This window comes from Coccinella septempunctata, chromosome 7, assembly GCF_907165205.1.
Source record: "Coccinella septempunctata chromosome 7, icCocSept1.1, whole genome shotgun sequence".
NCBI lineage: Eukaryota > Metazoa > Arthropoda > Insecta > Coleoptera > Coccinellidae > Coccinella > Coccinella septempunctata.
The window spans coordinates 30,616,752-30,640,766 of NC_058195.1; the positions used below are offsets into that span (position 1 = coordinate 30,616,752).

The 24,015-nt window shown below is 38.9% G+C and overlaps 1 protein-coding gene across 1 annotated transcript in view; it reads right to left on the reverse strand.

The window, feature by feature from the left end:
* LOC123316247 overlaps positions 1–24,015 on the reverse strand; it is a 99,021-nt gene that overhangs the window by 12,481 nt on the left and 62,525 nt on the right. Inside the window, exon 2 of the mRNA XM_044902214.1 lies at positions 3,983–4,085. Within this exon, the coding sequence (XP_044758149.1) occupies positions 3,983–4,072 (90 nt within the window). The 5' untranslated portion in view covers positions 4,073–4,085. The remainder of the gene's footprint in view (positions 1–3,982; positions 4,086–24,015) is intronic.

A 24,015-nucleotide genomic window follows, 5' to 3' on the forward strand; every position in this document is an offset into this window, starting at 1 on the left:
TCGGATCAAATTGCTCTAGATCACACGCTTCATTCAAACGTCTTGAACAGAGACTCTTAAAGCAACCAGAAAAATTCAACATGTATCAAAATTTCATGACAGAATATCATAATCTTGGTCACATGTCTATAACTTCCTCTACATCCTCATACATAATTCCTCATCACGCTGTCATGAAAGAGACAAGTTCCACAACAAAATTGAGAGTGGTATTCAATGCTTCAGATCCAGATTCGACAGGCATTTCTTTGAATGAGCGTCTTCTAAAGGGTCCAAAATTGCAATCTGACATACAAGACATTATTTCTGAATTTCGCTTGCAGGCAATTGCTTTATGTGCCGACATACAAAAAATGTATCGTCAGACCCTTATTGTTCCTGAGCATAGACGATTCCAACATATTTATTGGCGTCCTCCTGGTTCAGATACAATCGCAGAGTTTGAACTGAACACCGTTACCTACGGATTGACTCCTTCAGCGTATTTGGCACAACGAGTGCTGAAACAGTTGGTGAAGGATGAGGGTGAATGCTTTCCTCTGGCCTCATATGCTATAACGAACCAAATATATATTGACGACGTGATAAGCGGCGCCAAAGATGTCGAGACTGCCGATTTCTTAAGGAATGAGTTGCGTGAATTGCTGAGTAGAGCAAGCTACGAACTCAGAAAATGGTCAACGAACCACCCCGAATTACTATCTAGTCTCCCAGAGGATCACAGAGAAAGTCCTATACGGTTCTCAGATGGCTGCGAATCCCTTAAAATCTTAGGATTATCTTGGGAACCTTCTATAGATGCATTCACTTTTCATGTCCAACCTTTCAATTCCCCATGTACAAAGCGTAACATCTTATCCTTCATTGCGAAAACTTTTGATCCCTTAGGTTACTTGTCTCCTATAACGTTCTTCATGAAGTCTGTACTTCAAAAGTTGTGGTTGCTTAAATTAGATTGGGATTTTCCTGTTCCTCCCTCTTTAGAAACGACTTGGTTGAAATTTGTATCTTCAATACCTTATTTGAATAAATTAAAAATTCCTCGTTTTGTCATCCCCTCAGCTTATGATTCCGTTTCAATTGTCGGATTTTGTGATGCCTCCGAAAGTGGCTACGCAGCAGTGGTCTATTTGTGTTTTGAATCAACTGGTTTTCGTCGTTCCCATTTGTGGCAAGCCAAAAGTAAAGTTGCTCCCATTAAAGATCTTGAGTATTCCTCGTCTTGAACTGTCCGGAGCTTGTTTATTGGCCAAGTTGGTCAAACGAATTTCAGAGAGTATACCGTCAATTTCAACCGTCCGGCTATTCTGTGACTCTCAAATTGTTTTGTCATGGATCCATACACCCCCTCACTTGTTGAAGACCTTCGTCGCCAACAGAGTGACTCAAATCGTAGAAGACACAAAGAATGCTCTTTGGTCTCATGTTCCCGGTCTGGAAAATCCAGCTGACTTAGCTTCCCGGGGTTGCTATCCTGATTATTTTTTGAATGAAGAAAATCTGAAAACTTGATTGAACGGTTTCTCAATGATAATGGATTCCAATATGGACTGGCCTGGACCCTTCCGTCCTTCTGAAGTTTCAGAGACTTTACCTGAAACGAAAAATGTTTCAGTGGCTCTGGTGACTCACAAAATAGAGCCCACTGAAATCTATGAAATGTTTGAGTCCAAATTTTCCAGTTATCTTCTACTTCGTAGAGTCATGGGATGGATAAATCGATTTATTCATAATTGTCGCTCTAGAAAAACTTCCTCTGTATTGAGGAAAGAAAGTCTGACTGTGGATGAGTTGAATGATGCCACGGTGTCACTGGTTCATATTGTTCAACATGTTCATTTTTCTGCGGACTTGAAGTCCCTTTGTAAAAAGCAGCCTCCTTCCAAACAACTACAATCTGTCGCTCCCTTTTTAGACTCACGCGGTCTTCTCAGGGTGGGCGGTAGATTGAAATTTTCTAACTTGGAGTTTGATTCAAGGCATCCACTTTTGCTTCCTAAATCATGTTTTCTGTCTACACTTCTGTGTAAACATTTTCATTTGGCTTCCCTCCATTCTGGACCCAACAATGTTCAGGCTCTGTTAAGGAGAACATTTTGGATTCTTTCATCTCGCTCCTTAATTCGTAAGTGTATTCGACAATGTAAAACCTGCTTCAGATTCCGAGCGTCCCCTTTCCAGCCAACTATGGCAGATCTTCCAGCCTCCCGAGTCAACATCTCCAGTCCGTTCAACACTACCGGTGTTGACTTTGCCGGTCCCTTCATGGTTCGCGACACTAAACTTAGAAAATTTCGAACCACAAAAGGATATCTCGCCTTATTTGTATGCGTAGCAACCAAAGCAATTCATTTGGAATTTGTTTCCGAGCTCACTGCTTCCGCCTTTCTGGCTTGTCTCTCACGTTTCATTGCTAGACGAGGGTTACCATCTGAAATTCTTTCAGACCAGGGTCGAAAATTTATCGCCGCTGCCAAGCAACTGAAGGAAGCATATAGCTTCTTATTGCAGCACCAAAGTGAAATTGCGGACTTTCTTGCTGCAGGGGAGGTTAGATGGCGTTTCAATCCCCCCTACGCCCCAAACTTCGGCGGAATTTGGGAGGCTGGGCTGAAATTCGCGAAATCCCTTCTCTTACGCATGATAGGTAAGGAGCTTTACACTTTCGAAGAATAGAGTACCATATTCTGCCAAATCGAGGCGGTGTTAAATAGCCGTCCATTGTGTCCTTTGTCAGATGACCCATCAGAGTGTGATTACCTGTCTCCTGGACATTTTCTGGTTGGTACGCAACTTTTAGCCGCTCCTGAATCTCCCTTGCCAGAGAGAATAACGGTCCGTGACAGATGGACTCGCCTGAGACAAATGGTACAAGCCTTTTGGACACTTTGGTCAAAGCAGTATCTGAACACTTTAATGCAGAGACACAAGTGGACCAGTTCCACCCTCCCTAAAATAGGTGATGTCGTTTACATCCGGGATGTCCATACGTACCCGTTAAGTTGGCCAATGGGAGGTATTTCAGGCGAATAGTTTCCCTTTTAATTAGGTTTGTTGTCTCTCTATGTGTTTTTTGTAGGATTTCATTTCACAGCATCCATTGTTTTTTTTTTGTTTTTTTTTGTAACTTTCAATCAATTGCTTAAATTTATAATTATAAATTTGGTGGGCGGTATGTTAACGCCGAATATGGATTTCTTCGGATTTCATGGTTTCATCCTTCTAATTTATTTGATATGTCAACAGATGTCATGATATACACGATTTTTGAATTCTTCTCGATAACGCGACATGTGTTGAGCGGAATGAAAAAGAATCAGAATAATATAGATTGCTTCCGAGTTTTCTTGATTTTAATATTGCGCGATTTTCAAAGTTATTGTTCTGCCGTTTCCTTCAAAAATTACTCAGTTTCCGAGTACTTTACGACATTTAGTGCTTCTGATAGTGAAGTTTCACTGTTTGATTCCATTTCTTGAGAAAGGCACTAGAAAGAACCATCAATAACCCCATTCAGATAGGAGATTTGGGCCCCTCTCTGTACAAGGATCTCTTTGCGAGACTCCCGTCCTCTGGCCAGCTGGATTTCGGAGAATTGCGGGTTTTCCAAGCAACAGCCCCAACCTCTCAAGATAAGATTTTTCTTATTTATTGATGGTTCTCTAAATTATTATTCTAAATTCAGCCTCCGAACCAGCGAAACAATATACAGTCCGCTCAATTCTTAACTGCAAGCACAACAAACCTCCCGCTTATCATCTAATCTACCAACTGACAAGTGTAGAAGCGTTCGACTCTCATACGTACCTTAAATTTCACACAAGAAGCCGGTGGCATGTGACTTAAGCAGTGACGACTGAAATTTTCAAGTTACCTCGCCGTTTTCAAGTAGCCCCGTTTTACGGTACCTAAATTGATTTTATCAGTTCAATATCGTTTTCTTATCGTTCTACAGAATGCATAAAAATTCAACCCTAATTACCAAAACTACACGGAACTCCAGAAACACTAGAAGACCAAGTAGAATGATGAGCTGCAGAGGAGAAAGTATGAATCCTATAGTTGAATTCATGGCGTCCACAGTTCTGCAAATAAGTAAATAGATACAAAATTAGAAAGTAGTATAATGCCTTCATATCAAGGCTGAAAATGATAATAGAGTTCAATTCAGACACATAAAATTCCAAAAATGAACAGATTTTACGATCTGAATCGAACCAACCAGCCACCATCAATCTGGTTTTCAACAGAAAGACCATAACTGTCATGTCGTTTGATCCCACCGATCGGAAGATCGCCGTTTGTTGAGTGGTCGTGAAAAGTGGATCTTGTTTTCGAAATTTCATGCATTTCAATGTTTATTTTCGATGAAAAGATTCATTTTGGTGGTTGAACACTTTCGTTAACATTCTGCGAACTCGAGGTTTCTTGAGTGACTGAAAATAAGTCTAAACTACTTATGGGTATTGACATTTCACAGTCAGCAGATATAATTCTTCCAACTTGCTTGCTGAGATTGTGGTAGTCTTAAGCCAGTTTGTAACACCCACGAATTCTCTGGAGAATTCTATACCAAATTTTGGTAAAAAAACGGCAGAGATTATTTTGTATGCAACTGAACAGTGAATTCTACCGAAAGTGCGTATGTAACGGCAAAGAATTCACGGCGCATGAATTCTCGAGTAAATTCTCTAGAGAATTCTCGGCTGATTCAAACGGGCTTAAGATGGACTTTTTCGCTAACGCAAAATTTCTACACTGTCTGACCAATCACAAACCGATGCTCGTATTATCGCAGAAACACCACATATGGAATCAAATTATGATTGTTCTACAACACTGTGTTTTCAACGACATAACAATGGATAAAGGTAATTCGACAGTTTTATTCTTTAAAATAGTCGAAAATAATATTATATTATTTAACGATCGGTAATGTAGGTTATAACTAAAACAGATGACGTTTGTAGTGATTCATCATGACCATTACCGCAAGTTGACTACTATACTTTATCTACGACTAACAAGAATATCGTAACATTGATCAGCCAATTTCATGTGTCACTCTCAAATCTCTAAATGATGTAATATCAAAATTTTAGCCTTCCTGAGATGGTAGTATTTTGAAACTTTTAGGATGTCTGCCTCTTTCTAGCAACCGAATTAATGTCTGCCAATTTCCTGTTTTATTCTCGAATATTCGAATCAAATAAAATTGAAATTTCTGCCTTCCTTTAATGAAATGGAATTTTACTTTTCTCCTTCATAAAAAATGGGGTCTGTCAGACATTCAGCAGCGCCCAAAACGTGCGCCGAAACACATTATTTTCTCAATGGTGTTCCAAAGTAGATACAACAAAAAAACATAAAACAGGGAACTTGCAACAAGTGTTGAGAAACACATTTTAACGGGTTCGGTTTTCAAGGATTTAATCTCGAGCGCCAGCTATTCTTTCAATAGGGAGAAAAAGCAAAACCACCCAGGTACCTAATAGTCGGAGACAGAGTTCGGGATTATCTAAGGTGGTAGCGATAACAAGTACTTTAAAACCGAATTTATTACAATAATCTAAATTACAATGAACCATACAATAATTTCCAAGTCAAGGAAATTGATGACCCAGTTCAAATAAGGAAAACAAAAATGCAACAATCAATCTGTCACGGTGATCAGAAACTCAAAATCAACATAGTGAAATTAATGAATTAAAAAATATTCGAATTAATAATATTCAGTCAAAATATCAGGTATTGAAGAAAGAAAGAAATCAGTAGTGGTCACTTTGATTCTTTTTGAGACAATGAGGAATGTACGGGGTTTAACAAAATTTACAGCAACCGGTTGTCTCAGAAAGATCCAAGTCCCTGTAATCGGTTAATTTAGCGATGGGTTTGATTCCGAGCACTTTCAGTGATTTTCAGTGTACAGACCAATCAGAATTGAAAATATTCAACAAACGGGACAATTTACAGGATAACGGGGTAGTTTATCGTGGTCTGTCCGTGGTAACCTTAGGTGTACACGCCAAGCATTACCAGCAGAAAGACTTCGAGACCGATTGGTTTCCGTCACCAGAGAGTCAGGCGACAAAAATCTGCGGTAAACGAGAAAACTAAACGGAACACAACAGGGGTAGGACGGGGTAGGCTACTGTGGTCTTTCCGTGGCAACTTTGGGTGTACACGCCAAGCATTACCAACGGAAGAACTTCGAGATTTCCATCGATTGGTCTTGGTTCACCAGAGAGCCAGACGACAGAAGTCTGCGTTAAACAGGGGGATAAACAATAAGTATTAACAATTAAACAAATAAAAGAATGAAATTTTGAATCACTAAGTATGCGGTATCAGGAAAAGACTTACGGTTCACTCCGGTACGGTCACACGTCTAAATCGATTGCAACAAAAAAAAATAACTTATCGAGAATTAAGAGCTAAATAAGGAATACCGAAATCAAGAGCTGAACAATGTAAAATCTGTCCAACAAAGATTAAGACAATCGCCGAATCATGAATAATTACCGAATAATGAATGACCGTCTGGTGGTGCGGCCCTATTTATCAACTTTCCAGCATGTGGAAGGTCATGTGATCAAAATTGCATGAAAAAATTCGGTATTCTCGAAAATTCTCCCCAGAAGAAATATTCTCGGTGGCGGTATTATCTTTTTATCGGTGAAAGAAACTGTCGTTGTCTGCAATCCACGTTGTTTTATGCTGAACTCGGCGTGTTTTTGTGGACGGAAAAAACAACGCTGAATGCAGAAAGACACTTTTTCTTTGTTTTGGATTACTACTGCGGATTACTGATGGAAATTTCAGTTTTACAGAATTTGAATTCATTAATCAGGATTCTGAAAAATATTTCTAAATCTAAATTAAAACTGAAATCCCAATCAGACGGTGTGGCATTGCTTCAACTGGAATATTCAGAGAAACGACCATTAAAAACGAGACTTATCTAAGTTGCGTTGAAGACACAACTTCAATTCAATAAGGGGGTAACTAGTCCATGGGGGTGTAAGGGGAATGGATGCGTTCTATAGCCTCTCCTCTCAAATGCCAACCTCACCTACTCGCGGTGCACCCTGTTCTTACGAACGAGGCTCTGGCGACCGAACATGAGCGGTATAACTCTGTTTCCCACAATTACCTAGCCTGAACATCGACTTGAGCAGGAACTGGCTCTCTGCGTTGCATAAGTTACGACTTAGACCTTGTCGTCTCAGGATACCTGTACCACAAGATAATCTAGGCGAAACCGCAACCAAAGTTGAACTGACAACGTTACCAGTGCACCTTCTAACGCAGCTCCTACAAGAAGATGGATCAGTCGAACAAGACAAAATTTGTATCCGGAGGTAAAACACCCTCACATTCGGATCTCCGGGGGAGGGTGCCTGCGCGAGTGAATCATCGTACAACCACCAATGAAAAGCACATAGCTTTTGCAGCATGAAACATCAGAACCTTGCTAGACAACCCCAGGGCCGACCGACCAGAGAGACGTACTGCCCTTATCGATAAGTAACTGCAACGTACATATATTGCAATAGTTGCCTTAAGCGAGACACGCTTTTCGGACGATGGTAGCTTGGTGAAACAAGCGTATACTTTTTTCTGGAAAGGCTTGTCGGAAGGCGAAATCAGACAACATGGCGTAGGCTTTGCCATTAGGAACGACCTGGCCGCCAAACTAACCGAAAAACCAGTTGACATCTCAGAACGTTTGATGACCCTACGCTTTCCTGCAGCGAATAAATCGTTTGTGAACATCATTGCAGTATACACACCCACTTTGAACTCCGCTGACAACTCAAAGGACACCTTCTACGAAACACTCGTTGTTACATAAAGTAAAATCCCAAAACGGGAACGAATTATTCTCCTTGGAGACATTCAACGCCAGAGTGGGCAGATGTCAAGACTCAGAACTGTGACCGGGAATAATAGGGAAACACGGCACAGACAGCATCAATTCGAACGGAGAACGTCTGCTGGCTCTTTGTGCAGAACACAATCTGTGTATAACGAACATCTATTTTATTACGAGACCCAATTCAAGGGATACCTGGCGCCACCCGCGCTCAGGGCATTGTCATACTCTCGACTATGTGATCGTGAGAAGAAAAGATCTGAAAGAGGTGTTGGTCACTAAACCCAGAGCAGATCTGGAATGCTGGACTGATCATAAGGCTGGAAATCTCGAGAATGAAAATCTCATTGCTCCCAAAATACCAACGCAAGCCAAAGTATATAAGAGAGCGCCTTCAAATCTCCAAACTACAAAACCCTTCTACAAAAAAAAGATTCATATCTGCCGTCAAAGATAGCTTAACACCACCGGATTATAATGATGACATTAAGAAAAATCCCAAAACGGGAACGAATTATTCTTCTTGGAGACTTCAACGCCGGAGTGGGCAGAGGTCAAGACTCAGAACTATGGCCGGGAATAATAGGGAAACACGACACAGGCAGCATTAATTCTAATGGAGAACGTCTGCTGGCTCTTTGTGCAGAACACAATCTGTGCATAACGAACACCTATTTTATTACGAGACCCAATTCAAGGGGGACCTGGCGCCACCCGCGCTCAGGGCATTGGCATACCCTCGACTATGTGATCGTGAGAAGGAAAGATCTGAAAGAGGTGTTGGTCACTAAACCCAGAGCAGATCTGGAGTGCTGGACTGATCATAGGCTGGTAATCTCGAGAATGAAAATCTCAATGCGCCCAAAATACCAACGCAAGCCGAAGTATCTAAGAGAGCGCCTTCAAATATCCAAACTACAAAACCCTTCTACAAAGGACAAATTCACAGCTGCCGTCAAAGATAGCCTAACACCACCGGATTATAACGACGACATTGAGACTCATTGGCTCCGTTTCAAGTCATCCCTTACAAATACAGCGAAAGAAATACTGGGCACAGAACGCTCCCGAAAATCCCCAGACTGGTTTGCCGACAGCGAAACTCATATCGCACCCCTTTTGGACGCAAAACACAAAGCGATGAAAACCGCAATTAACAAGCCTGGCGATGTTGCAGCCCAAATAAGTTTCATAAACATAAAACGCGAGGTCCGTCAAGAAATAAGAAAAATCAAGGACAGCTGGTGGAAAGAAAAAGCTAGGGAAATACAAGTTTACCCCGATAACCATAACTACAGGCGTTTTTTCGAAGCTATTAAAACTATTTACGGTCCAAGCAGAAAAGCTAGCTTTCCTATAAGAGATGCTCATGGAGCTATTCTAACTGATGATAGAAAAATTCTCGAAAGATGGAAGGAGCACTACTCACAGGTCTTGAATCAAAATAACGACTCGGATTTATCCATTTTAGACCTGCTCCCCGCGTATAGTCCGATGACATCGCTTGATGATGAAATCTCAATATCGGAAATCATAAGTGCGATTAAAAATATGAAAAATGATAAGTCACCTGGTCTAGACGGCATTCCGGCGGAGATATTCAAAGCCTTGGATGAGGACATTGTCAATAGTCTCCTAATACTATTCCGCAAGATCTGGGAACAGGGAGATGTGCCACAAGACTTCAGAGACGCTTTAGTTATCAACCTCTATAAGAACAAAGGCGATACGTCGAATTGCAACAATTACAGAGGCATATCGTTGCTTAGCGTGGCCGGTAAAGTTTTCTCGACGATTATGGCTAATCGTCTGGTTCCACTCTTAGAGAAGCTTTTACCTGAATCCCAGTGCGGCTTTCGACCAAATCGAGGTACGGTGGACCTAATTTTCATACTGCGACAGCTACAAGAAAAGGCCCGTGAACAACGATCAAGGATTTATACAGCCTTAATCGATTTAAGCAAGTCATTCGACTCGGTGAATCGGAGAGCGCTATGGAAAATCATGGCACGTCTAGGAGTACCCGAAAAATTCCTAGCAGTGTGTAAAAGCCTTCATACCAACAACACCGCTAGAATACAGCATAATGGCTCTACAACCGACCATTTCTCAACCAACTCTGCAATAAAACAAGGCTGCGTATTAGCGCCTTTACTGTTCAATATTTTCGCCATAGCTGTATCGATAATTGCTGACATGAGCATGCCCGTAAGAGGTGTTGGGATAAGATTCAGATTTGATGGAGGCCTGTTTAACCTGAAGCGCCTCAGAGCAAAAACCCGTACCAAGTTTATCACGGAACTTCAATATGCAGACGACTGTTCACTCATCGCTAGCAGCTCAGAGGATCTACAGATAATGATGGACACCTATAAACATATATACGAAGCTTTAGGCCTCAGACTCAATATTGACAAGACCAAAATCCTGGTGAGTCCTCCAGAAAGCCTTCAAACAGATATCAGCCTGGACAATGAAACTCTAGAACAGGTCGAGCAGTTCAAATACTTGGGAAGCTTCATAAATACTAGGGCTAACCTTGACACGGAAATACACAACCGTATCAATTCGGCATCACGGGCATTCTGGAAGCTGAAGGACAGAGTGTTTCAAAATCACGACCTCAATCTGAAGACCAAGACAGCTGTTTACAGAGCAGTGGTCCTCCCAACGCTTCTTTACGGAAGCGAAAGCTGGACTCCCTACAGGCGACATATTAAACAGCTTGAACAGACGCAGCAACGTCATCTAAGACAGATAATGCACATCAGATGGTTCCATAAAGTTTCGAATGCAGAAGTCTTGCAGCGCGCGAGTTGTACAACAGTTGAGACTCAAGTAACGAGGGCCCGACTCAGATGGAGCGGCCATATTCTGAGGATGCAAGACACAAGACTCCCCAAGATATCTCTATACGGCGAACTCACTGAGGGAGCCCGGAAACCAGGAGGCCAGTATAAGCGGTTTAAGGATACACTACATCAATCCCTAAAATCAGTTAATGCCAATCATAACTGGGAACAACTAGCGTTAGACAGGTCACAGTGGAGGTCTTTGGTACACAGTTATAATGGAGAATCGAGAAGGATACACCGGCGGCCAGATCTGGTTGGTGACTATCCATGCCCTGAGTGTGGAAGGATCTGCAGGTCACGGTTGGGTCTCTTTAGTCACAGGAGGGCACACAGTCGCAACTAGCACTAAGAAATTACAAGTCTGTTCGAATTTTTTGTTTTTTTCTTCTTCTTCTTTTTGTAGATTTATTCCCGGTAACGGGATACAGCAATGAATGAATGAGTATGGCGAATTGGCAGAGGGAGCCCGGAAACCAGGAGGCCAGTATAAGCGGTGTGAGGATACACTACATCAATCCCTAAAATCAATTCATGCCTATCATAACTGGGAACAACTAGCGTTGAACAGGTCACAGTGGAGATCTATGGTGCACACTTATAATGGAGAGTCGAGAAGAATTCAGCGGCGGCCAGATCTGGTTGGTGACTATCCATACCCGGAGTGTGGAAGGACCTGTAGGTTACGGTTGGGTCTCTTCAGTCACAGGAGGGCACACATTCGCAATTAGCCCCAAGAAATTATAAGTCTGTTCTTTTTTTATGTCTTTCTGTAGTTTAATTCCCGCGAACGGGATTCAGCAATGAATGAATGAACTGGTCCATCAAAAAAAAAAAATTATAAATAATTGAAAATTCAAGTCGGTCCAGTGCTCGCTATCACACCCTTGCAGAGTTTTCATCCTAATCAAAACAAAAAAAAGTGGTATCCCGATGTGCTCACACGCCTATTTAGGTAATCGTCTGGTGGGCACTCCTCCCATGAAATGGTACTCTCCGATCCATGATCCCTACTCTGCGTTACGCTCCGTGATCGGCGTCGTCTCTGGACCGATGTGAAGCTGGCACCCCCAAATGCGAATTTTGAAACAACAATTTCAGGGTCGTTTGTCTATCGTAGGTCCATGTTTGCCACCTTTTTTTTCATTTGTCCAGGCACCGTTTTGGAGATATCGGAAAAGAACTTTTTTCGGTTCATTTTCTGAGAAGCACCCCCAAATCGCAAAAACTTATTTTGCATGGTACTGATCGTTTGTCCAACATAAGTTCACGTTTGTCCACCAAATTTTTTCATTTGTCCACCCACAGAACCATAGAAATCAATCTTTGAAAATTTTGGAAAGTGTGAAGTTGGCACCCCCAAATGAAAATTTTCGAACCAAAATTTCAGGACCCTTTGTCCATCGTAGGTCCATGTTTGTTCACCTTTTATTTTCATTTGTCCAGGCACCGTTTGGGAGATATGGAAAAAAAAAGTTGTTTCGGTGCATTTTCTGACCAGCACCCCCAAATTGCAGAGACGTATTTTTTATGGGACCTATAAATCGTTTGTCCAACCTAAGTTCACTTTTGTTCACCCAATTTTTTCATTCGTCCATAGACAGAACAGCAGAAATCCATCAATGCAAATTTTGGAAAGTGTGAAGTTGGCACCCCCAAATGAAAATTTTTAAACCAAAATTTCAGGATCGTCTGTCCATCGTAGGTCCATGTTTGTCCACCTTTTTTTTTTCATTTGTGAAGCCACCGTTCGAAAGATATGGAAACATATGTTTTTTCGGTGCATTTTCTGAGCAGGTCACCCAAATTGCGAAAACGATGGTAAATATCGTTTGTCCAACGTTAGTCCCCTTTTGTCCACCCAATTTTTTTTATTTGTCCACTCACAGAACCACATTCTGAAAGAGCAACTCTCAACTGTTCGAATAATAAATCTGAGAATTTCATCCATCCCGGCGCAACCGTTCCGTCTTGACGAATTTTTAACTGAACCCAGCTTTTTCAGGATTTTTCGAAGGTCAGCTTTCGAGTCCTTCATCTCTTAATAAAAGTAACCATAGATGGAAATGTGATACAAATTTTTGAGGAGCAACTCTACTAGTTGTTTTATCCTCTGAAAGCTCTTTTCGCCACATAACATGATAAACTTGTCGAAAAGAGAATATAATGAATTTTTTTTCAATATTGTTATTGTTATAAGCTTATGGACGAATGAAAATTTTGATTGGATAAACGTGAATCCGCTATGGACCAACGATTAATTCAGTGAAAAATATTCTTTAGCATTTTAGGAATAGTAAAAGAAGAATTTACATCAATCAATTTTTCATCCCAAATTGCGAATGAAGTCTGGATAGAAATGAAAATAAATTCCTGATGTACAAAAATGAACTAGCGAAAAGTAAACGAACCAGAATATTTGGTTCAAAATTTTGTGTTAGTTGTGCAACTTAATAACACTTCCAAAAAATTTTCACGATAGATTTCTATGGTTCTGTAGGTGAAAAAATAAAAAAAATTGGTGGACAAAAGTGGACAAACGTTGGACAAACTATATTTACCATCGTTTTCGCAATTTGGGAGGTCTGCTTAGAAAATGCATTGAAAAAACTCATTTTTCCATATTTCTCAAAGGGTGCCTGGACAAATGAAAAAATTAGGTGGACAAACATGGACTTACGATGAAGAACCGATCCTGAAATTTAGGTTAAAAATTTTCATTTGAAGTACCCACTTCACACTTTCCAAAATTTGCATAGATGAATTTCTATGGTTCTGTGGATGGACAAATGAAAAAATTTGGTGGACAAACGTGGACTTACGTTGGACAAACGATCTGTACCATCCAAAATAAGTTTTTGCGATTTGGGGGTGCAGCTCAGAAAATTAACCGAAAAAAGTTGTTTTCCGATATCTCTAAAACGGTGCCTGGACAAATGAAAAAAAAAGGGTGGACAAACATGGACCTACGATGGATAAACGACCCTGAAATTTTTATTTCAAAATTCGCCTTTGGGGGTGCCAGCTTCACATATGTAGGTGCTTGAGCTCCTTGATCCGATTGTTGGTGGGCATTTGACATAACCTATTCCGTAGCACTGTTCAATACTTGTTGTTTTACTTTTGTGTTCTTTGTATTAAAACGAGATGATGCTTCTTTTTTTTTCGAACCTTACATCCTGATGTCACATTCAATAAGAGAGAATTAAGAAAAGAGAACGGTGTAAGGTGCGAAAAACGGAATAACGGATTATAAAATGAACGTGAATACAAACTTAAATAACGGCGAGAAAATTGAGTGTTCTTGTGAGAGGAGTGCACAAGGGTATACGTTGTGCTGTGTGGAGAAAACAGCGACTGGTTGCAACCAAAGATCCGATGCTGATTAGTAGCCGAGTAGTAGTAAGTGACACTTTTCCCAACTTGCCACCCCCCATAGAATTTTTTCCATCTACTATATGTACCAGCGCATTTCAATTACTCAAATATTTTTGTCGCAAACAGGCACTCTATAACTATGATTTCTGTCGTTGTCGTTGGTTCGGTGGTATCTGTCGGAAACAACGAAACAACGTACTTTTAGTTTGTTGAACTTATTCCAAAATTAGGAAATGAAATCGATGGTAGTATATAACGGGAGTACTCCATATCGATTGTTCTATTTCATATTATCGGTTGGATTTTAGGGCGTAACCATTCACGACTAAATGGGCCGACGAGACATCTTTGACGTAGACCACTGTTCCACTACCTACTGTTCAAACCTTGTGGGACACTGATTCCAGTGAATGATCAACGCCTCGATGTGGCGGTAGGGCCGAGTAACCTCGTGGCCGTCCTGTACGTCTCTCGATCGCGAAAACGGTCGGGGTCGTGCTGGTCGAGTTCCTCGGGGTGAAACTATGTTGATCGCTCAGGGAACTATTTATGCAAATAAATAGCACGGGGATCGCCGAACCCGATGGACCTGGTGGCTCCACCTCGCCACGTTGCACATACCTAGTCACGTTTTAGGGTGGATGGGGAACTTGGCTTAAGCGCCTGGCTCAAAGAGGAGAAAACCTCCATGCTCAAGGTGTAGACAAGTGCCGAAGGGGAAGGCCTTTGCTAGGCAATCGCATGGCCGGAGGGAAATCCGGTACCTAACTTTCTCACCACTGGGCGCCAGGCGCACCCAGTGGGACAAATAGCCCTCCGATGGTACGGGCGCTCTGCCATATTTATTTATTTATTCATAATAAACGGCAGAGCCAGTTTTTCAAGATAATATACAATATTTCACAGTTATTAAGAATAATATTATAAACAAAAAATTTTAAAATCTAGAAAGAAAAAAATATATACAAAAAAACGAACAATGAAAGCTGACAAGTTCAAATAGCCTCAAAATATCTTTTGTGACTAAAAATAGATATCTGAAATAGATCAATTCCAGATGCATTTGCCCTTTTTATCGCTCTTTCAATAGGATTTTTACTGGAGTTAAATTCGACATTAAAGAGTTCTCTATATCTAAGGAATACATTTTTCGCATTCAGCCTTATCTTAGATATAAAGTATTCACAATCAATGTAGTTATCAAGCAGATTATAAACAAACATTATATCAAAATTATTCCTTCTTATAGATAGAGGTTTCATTGATAAAGACTCGTGTAAATGGTCATAGTTCATTGAGGTCTTGGGAATACTCATTTTGTAGGCAACCCATCTTAAAAATTTTCGTTGCAAGCGTTCAATGTTGTTTTTATGTACTTCATAATAGGGTGACCAGACTACAGATGAATATTCCAATATACTTCGGACGTTCGTAAAATAAACAATTTTTAAGGCAGAGATGTTAATGAATCCTAGCATCCTCATTGCTTTCTGAGTTTTAATGAAAATATGTTGAATAAAATTCAGTTGGTGATCGAGGTGTATTCCTAGAGCTTTAACAATTAGGCTTGAGCTCAGTTTGACATTGTTCAGCCTATAATCATACTAGATAGGTGACTTAATTCTAAAAAATCTCATCACACTACATTTATCGATATTGAAATACATTTCATTGTCATATGGTGACATTAATTCGCACCACACCCGTGGAACCAACTATGGAAACAGAACAAAACAAAAAATTAACTAAGGTGGAAACAGGGAAAAGAGCATTAGAACTGGAAAGAGAGATAGAGGAAGAAAGGTGGGAAAGACTTGGAAAAGAATCAATGGCGGTCAGACAAATTCCTAGAAGACAGCCCATTGCAAGATCACCAGAAAGCAAAAAAAGGAAGACCTCGTGTTGAGGATCAGTTGGCATGTCTACTGAAGGTGAGGTTTCGTGTCAACAATAGAAACGCCAGATGAAGACTGCAGAGAGCTCCTCAGGGAGAAGAAGAGAAGAAATTAGAATCCTGCTAAAGCAGTAACTAAAAAACTAGGAATTCAAGTTACCTATAAGGACACAGTTAGAAAAATGATAGAGATAAAAGACACCATAATCAAGGCTACCACCAGATACTCCTCAGGAAAGATTGACACAAATAATATAGGTACAGTCCCTGAGATATCAGATACAGAATACGAAGAAGCTTTAGTAGGAAAAAACTCTGCACCTGGCTATGACAACCTTACAAGAAAAATACTACGTCAACTTACTCCAAGAATACATGAGGAAATAAGGAGAATGTACAATCACTGTCTGAATACCGGATACTTTCCAGTAGAATGGAAAAAGGGCATTATCATATCAGTTCCAAAACACGGCTCAGACCGCAACCAAGTGTCCAGCTACCGACCAATCACTCTTCTGCCAATCATAGGAAAAACATTCGAAAAAATAATTAAAGCACGCCTCGAAAATGCAATTGGACAAAATATACCACCCTCTTTCAGTTTGGATTCAAGAAGAACCACTCCACCATCCATCCATTAGTAGCCTTGATTTCCAACATCCAAACTACAATGAAAAAAAATGGCACAAGTCAGCTGCGATATTCATGGACATCAAAAAAGCATTTGATAGTTTGTGGCATGAGGGTCTTCTGTACAAACTTCAACAATTGAACACTCCAGTTTACCTTCAAAAAATAATTGAAAACTTTTTGAAAGAGAGAAGCTTGATGGTGAAAATCAACAGCCACTTCTCAACGTGTTTTACCCCCCAACAAGGCGTGCCACAAGGGTCTCCACTCTCTCCACTATTATATAATATATATGTATATGATATATGCAAGGTAACAGAAGAACTTGAGAGTTATATCCTTCAGTACGCTGATGACACAGTGGTTATAACACATAACAAAAAGCTGAAAGACACCATGGAAAAACTGCAAGACCTCTGCGACAAAATTGTTGTATGGATGAGTAGGTGGAGACTCTTACCAAACCTCAACAAATCCGAGCTTATTATATTTGGCCACAAATTATCAGACATTTCACCTTCAACAAAGATGATGCAACACAACATAAAACCAGTCCAAAATGCAAAATATCGGGGAATCACAGTGGAGAACAAAGCAAATTTCAAATTGCACTCACACAAAAAAAAGAAGGAAATAATTGCAAGATCTAAGCACTTTCGATCCCTAACCTACAGGAATCGTGGAATAAGCCACAAAACAGCTTCTAGGATATATCAGACCATATGTAGACCAATAGTAGAATATGGACACTTACTATTCAGCAATTGCAGAAGACCTACCCTGAATAACAATGAAGTGGCAGAACGAAGCACTCTTAGAACACTGAGTAAAATACGTCACCCAGAGAACCCACTACACAACCCACCTAACGCCTTACTTTATGAAAAAATTAAGATCGAACCCATTCTCGACAGATTTCAGGCCTTAGGAATGAAATTTGTAAAAAATCCCAACAACCTTAGAATACTCCAGCCAGTTGTTCTACAGAGTCCCCAACAGGAACACAACAGAAAAGATCCAATCAAAACTCTAATAGAGACAATTAAAGATTTCAAATGACAGTCTTTGTCGGCTGTAGTTTATATGTATATAATATGTGAATTTTTTTTTTCACTAAACAGTGTATAATTGTATTAAGGTTCAGAATGAATTGTAATATACAATGAAATGTACATAATACTGGCAGTAAGACGCAAGTCGTTAGCCATTTGCTATAGCAATAAATTTTCTCTCTCTCTCTCTCTCAAAATATAATACCACTAAAAGGTGTTAAAGTAATGCTACAATGTAGAGATGGCGATCGACAGATGAAACTTAACACCATATTAAAAAGAGAAAATGACATCCAACTCAAGGAAATGAAGGGCAGAAAACCAACAATTATAATCACTGGGATAACAAAAGGCTATATTAATGAAGAAATAAAAGAGCAAATAATCAATGAGAATGATGAGATGAAGACAAAATTTGGGAGTACTTTCGAATCAAACACGAAAATACTGCCAAGAAGAACATGTAGGAATGAGTACAAAGAAAACATTAAAGTTGAAACCGACCATAACATTGCGAGACATTTACTAAAGAAAGGATATATTTACATGGACATGATGAGGGTAAGAATAGAAGAAGTAGTGGACGTGGCGTTATGTTTTAATTGCTACAGATATGGACACGTAGAAAAATACTGTCTGGAGAAACCGACATGCCATAAATGCGAAAATCACATAGGTAAAGATTGCAATGCTACAAGAATAGATTGTCCAAATTGCAAAGTAAATATAATGAGATACCAACTGAATGAAGACGACACACTGCGAGAGACAAAATGTGTCCGATATATCTAAGAAAAGTAATAAAAACCAGACAGACAATAGATTATGGCCAAAACAGACTAATATGAAATATAGAATTATACAGATAAACCTAGACAAAGGAAGAGAGGCAGCCCTACTTTTGACTAAGAACATTAAAGAAGATAATATAGACAAAGCATTAATACAAGAACCATATAATAAACACATAGAATATGAATCATATACACACACACGACAATAAATCCAAAACTCAAATTATAACAAGGAAAACACTAACAAATAAAATAACTAGACAAGACCTCACAGATAGAAACACCACAACTGTGGAAATTATGGATAACAAAGTAGCAAAAAATAATGTAATGATAACATCAATATACGATGAACCTGGAGGTCAAGAAAATAAAAGATTGGACGAATTTTATCAAAAAACAAACCACAAAATGCGAAGACACATGCCAGCGGGCGATTTAAATGCTCACAACCAAGCATGGGGAGGAAATAAAACAGACGCACGTGCAGAAAAGCTGATGGACTGGTCAGCATCAAAACATTACGATATACACAACGAAGGCACACAAGGACCAACATTTAGTGGCCCCAGGGGAACGAGCTACATCGATATGACGTTGACAAAAGACATAAAAGTACAAGAGAAGAAAATATTGGAGGACGAAACACTCAGCCTACATAAGTATATAACCTACGAAATTGACACCAACATAGAGAAACGACAAAGAAAGATCAGAACATACGACTTCCTATACACGAACTAGAAAAAATTTGAGAGAAAACTCAAACAGAGATTAAAGAAAGAAAGATGTGAGTCCGAAAACTCGGACGAACTAGAAGGTGAAGCTAAGAAATTACAACAAATGTATCTAAAACACATAAAGAGAAAGGAAACGAGAGAGGAAGGTGGTTGGTGGACAAGCGAATTACAAACTATAAGACAGGAAATGGGAAGGCTGAGACGAATCGCACAGCAAGAGCAAGATATAGATGAAAAAAGGCAAGCATGGGATAGATATAAGTCAATGAGAAACGAATACAAAAAAGTTATAAGAACAACAAAAATGCAACATGTTCAGGACAAAATAAACGAAATGAGCGACCTAGGAATATGGGAAGAGGTATGGAAATTTTTAAACAGGAAACAGAAAGTGCCAGATACAAACATAATGAAAGGTGACGGCACCTATACGACTAACGATAAAGGCAAAGAGACATACCCGTTGGACAAGTACTTTCCACAGGATGATATAACAAATGAAACTGAGGAAATGAGGTACTATAGATGTAAAGAACACACTTATAATGAGACCACAGAAGTGGAAATAAACAAAGATGAAATGGCCAACATATTGAAAGAACTAAGAGTGTTGGGATGTCTGACCAATGTATGTCTGGTGGCAGTCTGAACACTCTAGCCTACCCAGCATACAGAATCTAACTGGTAAAATAAAGAAGTGTTTTCTGGGTTTAAATTCCATAAAGATTGTACCCCAGTCGAAAAAGAAAATTTCAGCACTCTACTCGAAATTAAAAGACCCTATACCAGATTATCTAAAATCAAATGTCATATATGAAATAGAGTGTTAAGACTGCCACCAGACATACATTGGTCAGACATCCCAACACTTGAAACAAAGATTAAAACTACACAAAAGTGATATAAAAAAAAACAACCCTAGATGTGCATTGTCTGTTCACGCCAATCGATATTCACATGCTGCAGACCTAGAAAATGCAAGAATTTTAGACATGAACAACAACTACAGGAAACGATGCATTTTGGAAATGATCCATATAAGAAACAATCAAGAAAATTCAATTAATAAAAAAACGGACACTTAAAACCTAAGTCCAATATATGCCTACTTATTGGAGTACTCCCGTATACCATTTTTTGACGGTCCTGTAGATGGATGAGGTTCTCGTGAAATGTCTTTTGTCGGGTTGAGGTGATTGTTCTGTGCTCTGTGGTTTTTGACGTTTCTAGAAAATTGACTTCATGAGATTTTGACTTTTAACCTAGATTGTGTAATTTAGTGTGACAGAGAAAAAAAAAAGGGGATTTTTGAATAGAAAGAATATTTGACTCCTAAAATTAGAATAGCATAAACTGTTACCATTTTAACCATGATTATTTTGTGTTTGTTTTGACCTCAGATTTCAGTGAGTTTGTGAGATTCATTTTAACATTGTTTTTATTTTTACTGTTATTTGCCATTACAGTTGCCCTGAAGAAGAAACGAAGAGTTTTCGAAAGCTAGGCTATGATTAAAGAGTAAACATCTTTCTTTATTTTATTACTTGGTCGACATCCCTTAACCTATTTTACTATATATATATATATATATATATATATATATATATATATATTTACATCTGGCATACTTTATTGCGTCCTTTCATAAAGCAACCTTATTGCGTCTCCCAGAAATACGCTGCCTAGGTGGAATCTGATCGAAGTATATTAATCTACGCAAAAAATTACGTAGTTTGGTCGTTTCAGATCTCAAATATCTTCATTAATAACGAAGTTGATATACGCACATTATTGCGTCCTTTCATAGTCCTACCATTAGTGCGTCCGGTGTATATTTTGTTTTCATATGCAGAACAATGCTGCGTCCGAATTTTATTCAATCTTTCACCATTAGCATGTTATGGCGTCCAGCGTAGTTGCCACATATGTTCTTGAATCTGGTACAGTAGGATTATTCGAACTCGATGACGTGATCGTATTATAACAATGTGTAATGGGAAACCGGTGGAAATGATGAGATGTTCAATCTTCAGCTTTCTTTAATTGAATTCCCGTATTCATAACAACAATAACAATTTATATCAATTGAGTAAGTTTGCGATTACAGCAAGTGTTGTAATAATAACTATTAATGCAAGGTGTTTGAAATCAATAACAATGATTGGTATTCAGGTAATCAGGTTGATTGCCGAAATTAGATCAATAATACAAAACATCTCTACACCTTCCCTTCCTGAGGAACGATCTTCACTACGGCCACTTATGAAGATCGATCCCTAAGAATGAGAAGATTCTTAACAATTCTGAAATTTAAACTTTTATTCGAAATATCTACTTGAACCCAAAATTACCATAAATTTACATCGGGATAGAATAAGCGAAGATATAAAATTCTTACTGCTAAGTTACATGTTTTCTTACCTACAGGTAGCTACCATCCTACTGGTAATAATCCTAGGTATAAATGAATGAAAATTATTACAAACTACTATACAGATACACTATCTCATATATCTCTTAATTCTATTTTTGTGCACAGTACTGCGTCTTCCATCTTTGTCGACAATTATGCAATTAGGCCCACTTGCAGAGACAACTGTATAGGGACCTTTCCACCAAGGGTCAAATTTTTGTCTGGCTTCATTCGTTATGAGAACAAGGTCTCCTTCTTCAATGTGCAATTGAAAAGCATCTTTATCATGTAACTCCTTACGCTTTATTTTGGCACTTTCAAGATAATTTCTAGCTCTGTTCTGCGCGAATTGTAACCTAAAACGTATTTCTTGGTCATATGCTTCAATACTATAAAGAGGATCTACTCGATTATCACAGAATATATCCGAGCTAAGGTTAGCCCTTCTTGCAAAAACTAACTCATAAGGTGTATAATTGTGATACGTCATTGGGGTTGTATTGTAACAAAATGTAAAATATTTAGTCCACGTATCCCAGTCAGACTGACTTTCATTGATATACATTTTAATGAAATCATTTAAGACCCTATGATTCCTTTCACATCCTCCTATAGTCTGACTGTGATACGCTGTTGAAATTTTGTGTTGTATCTTGAGCAGTTCCGCAAGATTCGAGAAAACTTCATTCTTGTATTCTGTACCCATATCCGTTCTAATTTCTTTCATGGGTCCATATATAAGAATGAAATCCTCTAGGATTGCTTTCGCTACCGTAGGAGCTTCTTTATTGGTTATTGGCGATATGACTACATATTTTGACAATTCGCACTGTATAGTTACCGCATATCGATTTCCTCGCGATGTTTTAGGAAATGGTCCAACGGTATCGATGCATACTATATCGAAAGCATTCTGAGGAGTTGGTGTTATCACGAAGGGTTGATTATGCCTTTTGTTAATTTTATTAATTTGACATTTATGACATTGCCTAGTGTATTGAGCAACATCCCTCGACATTCCTTTCCAATAGTAGAACGATTTTAATTTCTTTAGCAACCGCTTTTGTCCACAATGACCACCATACATAGGATCATTGTGATACTTTTCAACTAATTTTAGTCTTTCTTCTTTATCAACAATTACTATTCGTGGTTCAAGTAAAACTATGCATATGTTTCGTAAAATGTTTTGCCCCACTCTCTTGAATTCATTTATGTTAAATCTCGTAAATATGGGATCATTCACATTCATTCTTAATGTTTTATAATCTCTTTCACCAGCCAACTGATCAAGCTTAGACAATACCTGCTCTAAAGCGAGGTTATCGCCATTAGTGATTGAAATTTTTACATGAGTACTCACTTTTCTCTTATCATATATTAACATATCAATTTCATAATTTTCGAGAGTGCTTTTTCCTATATTTTCAACCTTGAATCTTAAATAGGGCAAGTTCAATGAATCATAATTATTTATTGAATTATAAACTTTTACTTGGTTTGTTATTTGAGCCGCTTCAGCATCTTTTTCGCTTGGTGTATTGTTCGATGACTTCGACCTTGACCTAGTCACCGCAAGAATTTGAGAAGTGTTATGATTAATTTCTTTAAGGTCATCAATGTTTATCCTAGACAATGCGTCTGCACAAACGTTCTGCCTGCCTTTGATATATTCAATTTCAAAGTTGAACTCTTCCAAATCTAATCTCATACGTGTTAATTTAGAACTTGGGTCTTTCATCGAAAACAAATAGACTAACGGTTTATGGTCAGTTTTTATCAAAAATTTTTGTCCATACAAATAGCAACGAAAATGTTTGACAGCCCAATGAATTGCTGTGAGCTCTTTCAGAATCGTCGGTTTATGTGATTCTCCTTTAGTAAAGGCTTTGGATCCGTAAGAAATTGGAAACTCTTGTCCGCCAATAATTTGAGAAAGAACGGCTCTGCATGCTAAATTTGAGCTATCTGTGGTCAAAATGAATTGTTTGGAAAAATCTGGATATTTCAATATTTGTGGGTTGATGAGAGCTTTTTTTAGTTCAACAAAAGAATCTTGACATGATTTGGACCAGATAAATTTACTACCTTTTCTTGTTAATTGATTTAATGGTTGAGTTATTTCCGCAAAACGAGGAATAAACCTTCTATAATAATTGCAAAACGCAACAAATCTTTTAACTTCATCTGCATTAGTTGGAGTTGGATATTTGTTAATTACCTCGAACTTTGAGTCGTCCGGCAGAATGCCTTTGTCTGTAATTTTGTGGCCTAAAAAAGTTACTTCGTTCCTGAAAAAATTGCATTTTTCTGGATTCAACTTTAAATTGAATTTTCTACAAGTTTCAAAAACTTCTTTCAAGTTTTTCAAATGATGATTCTCAGA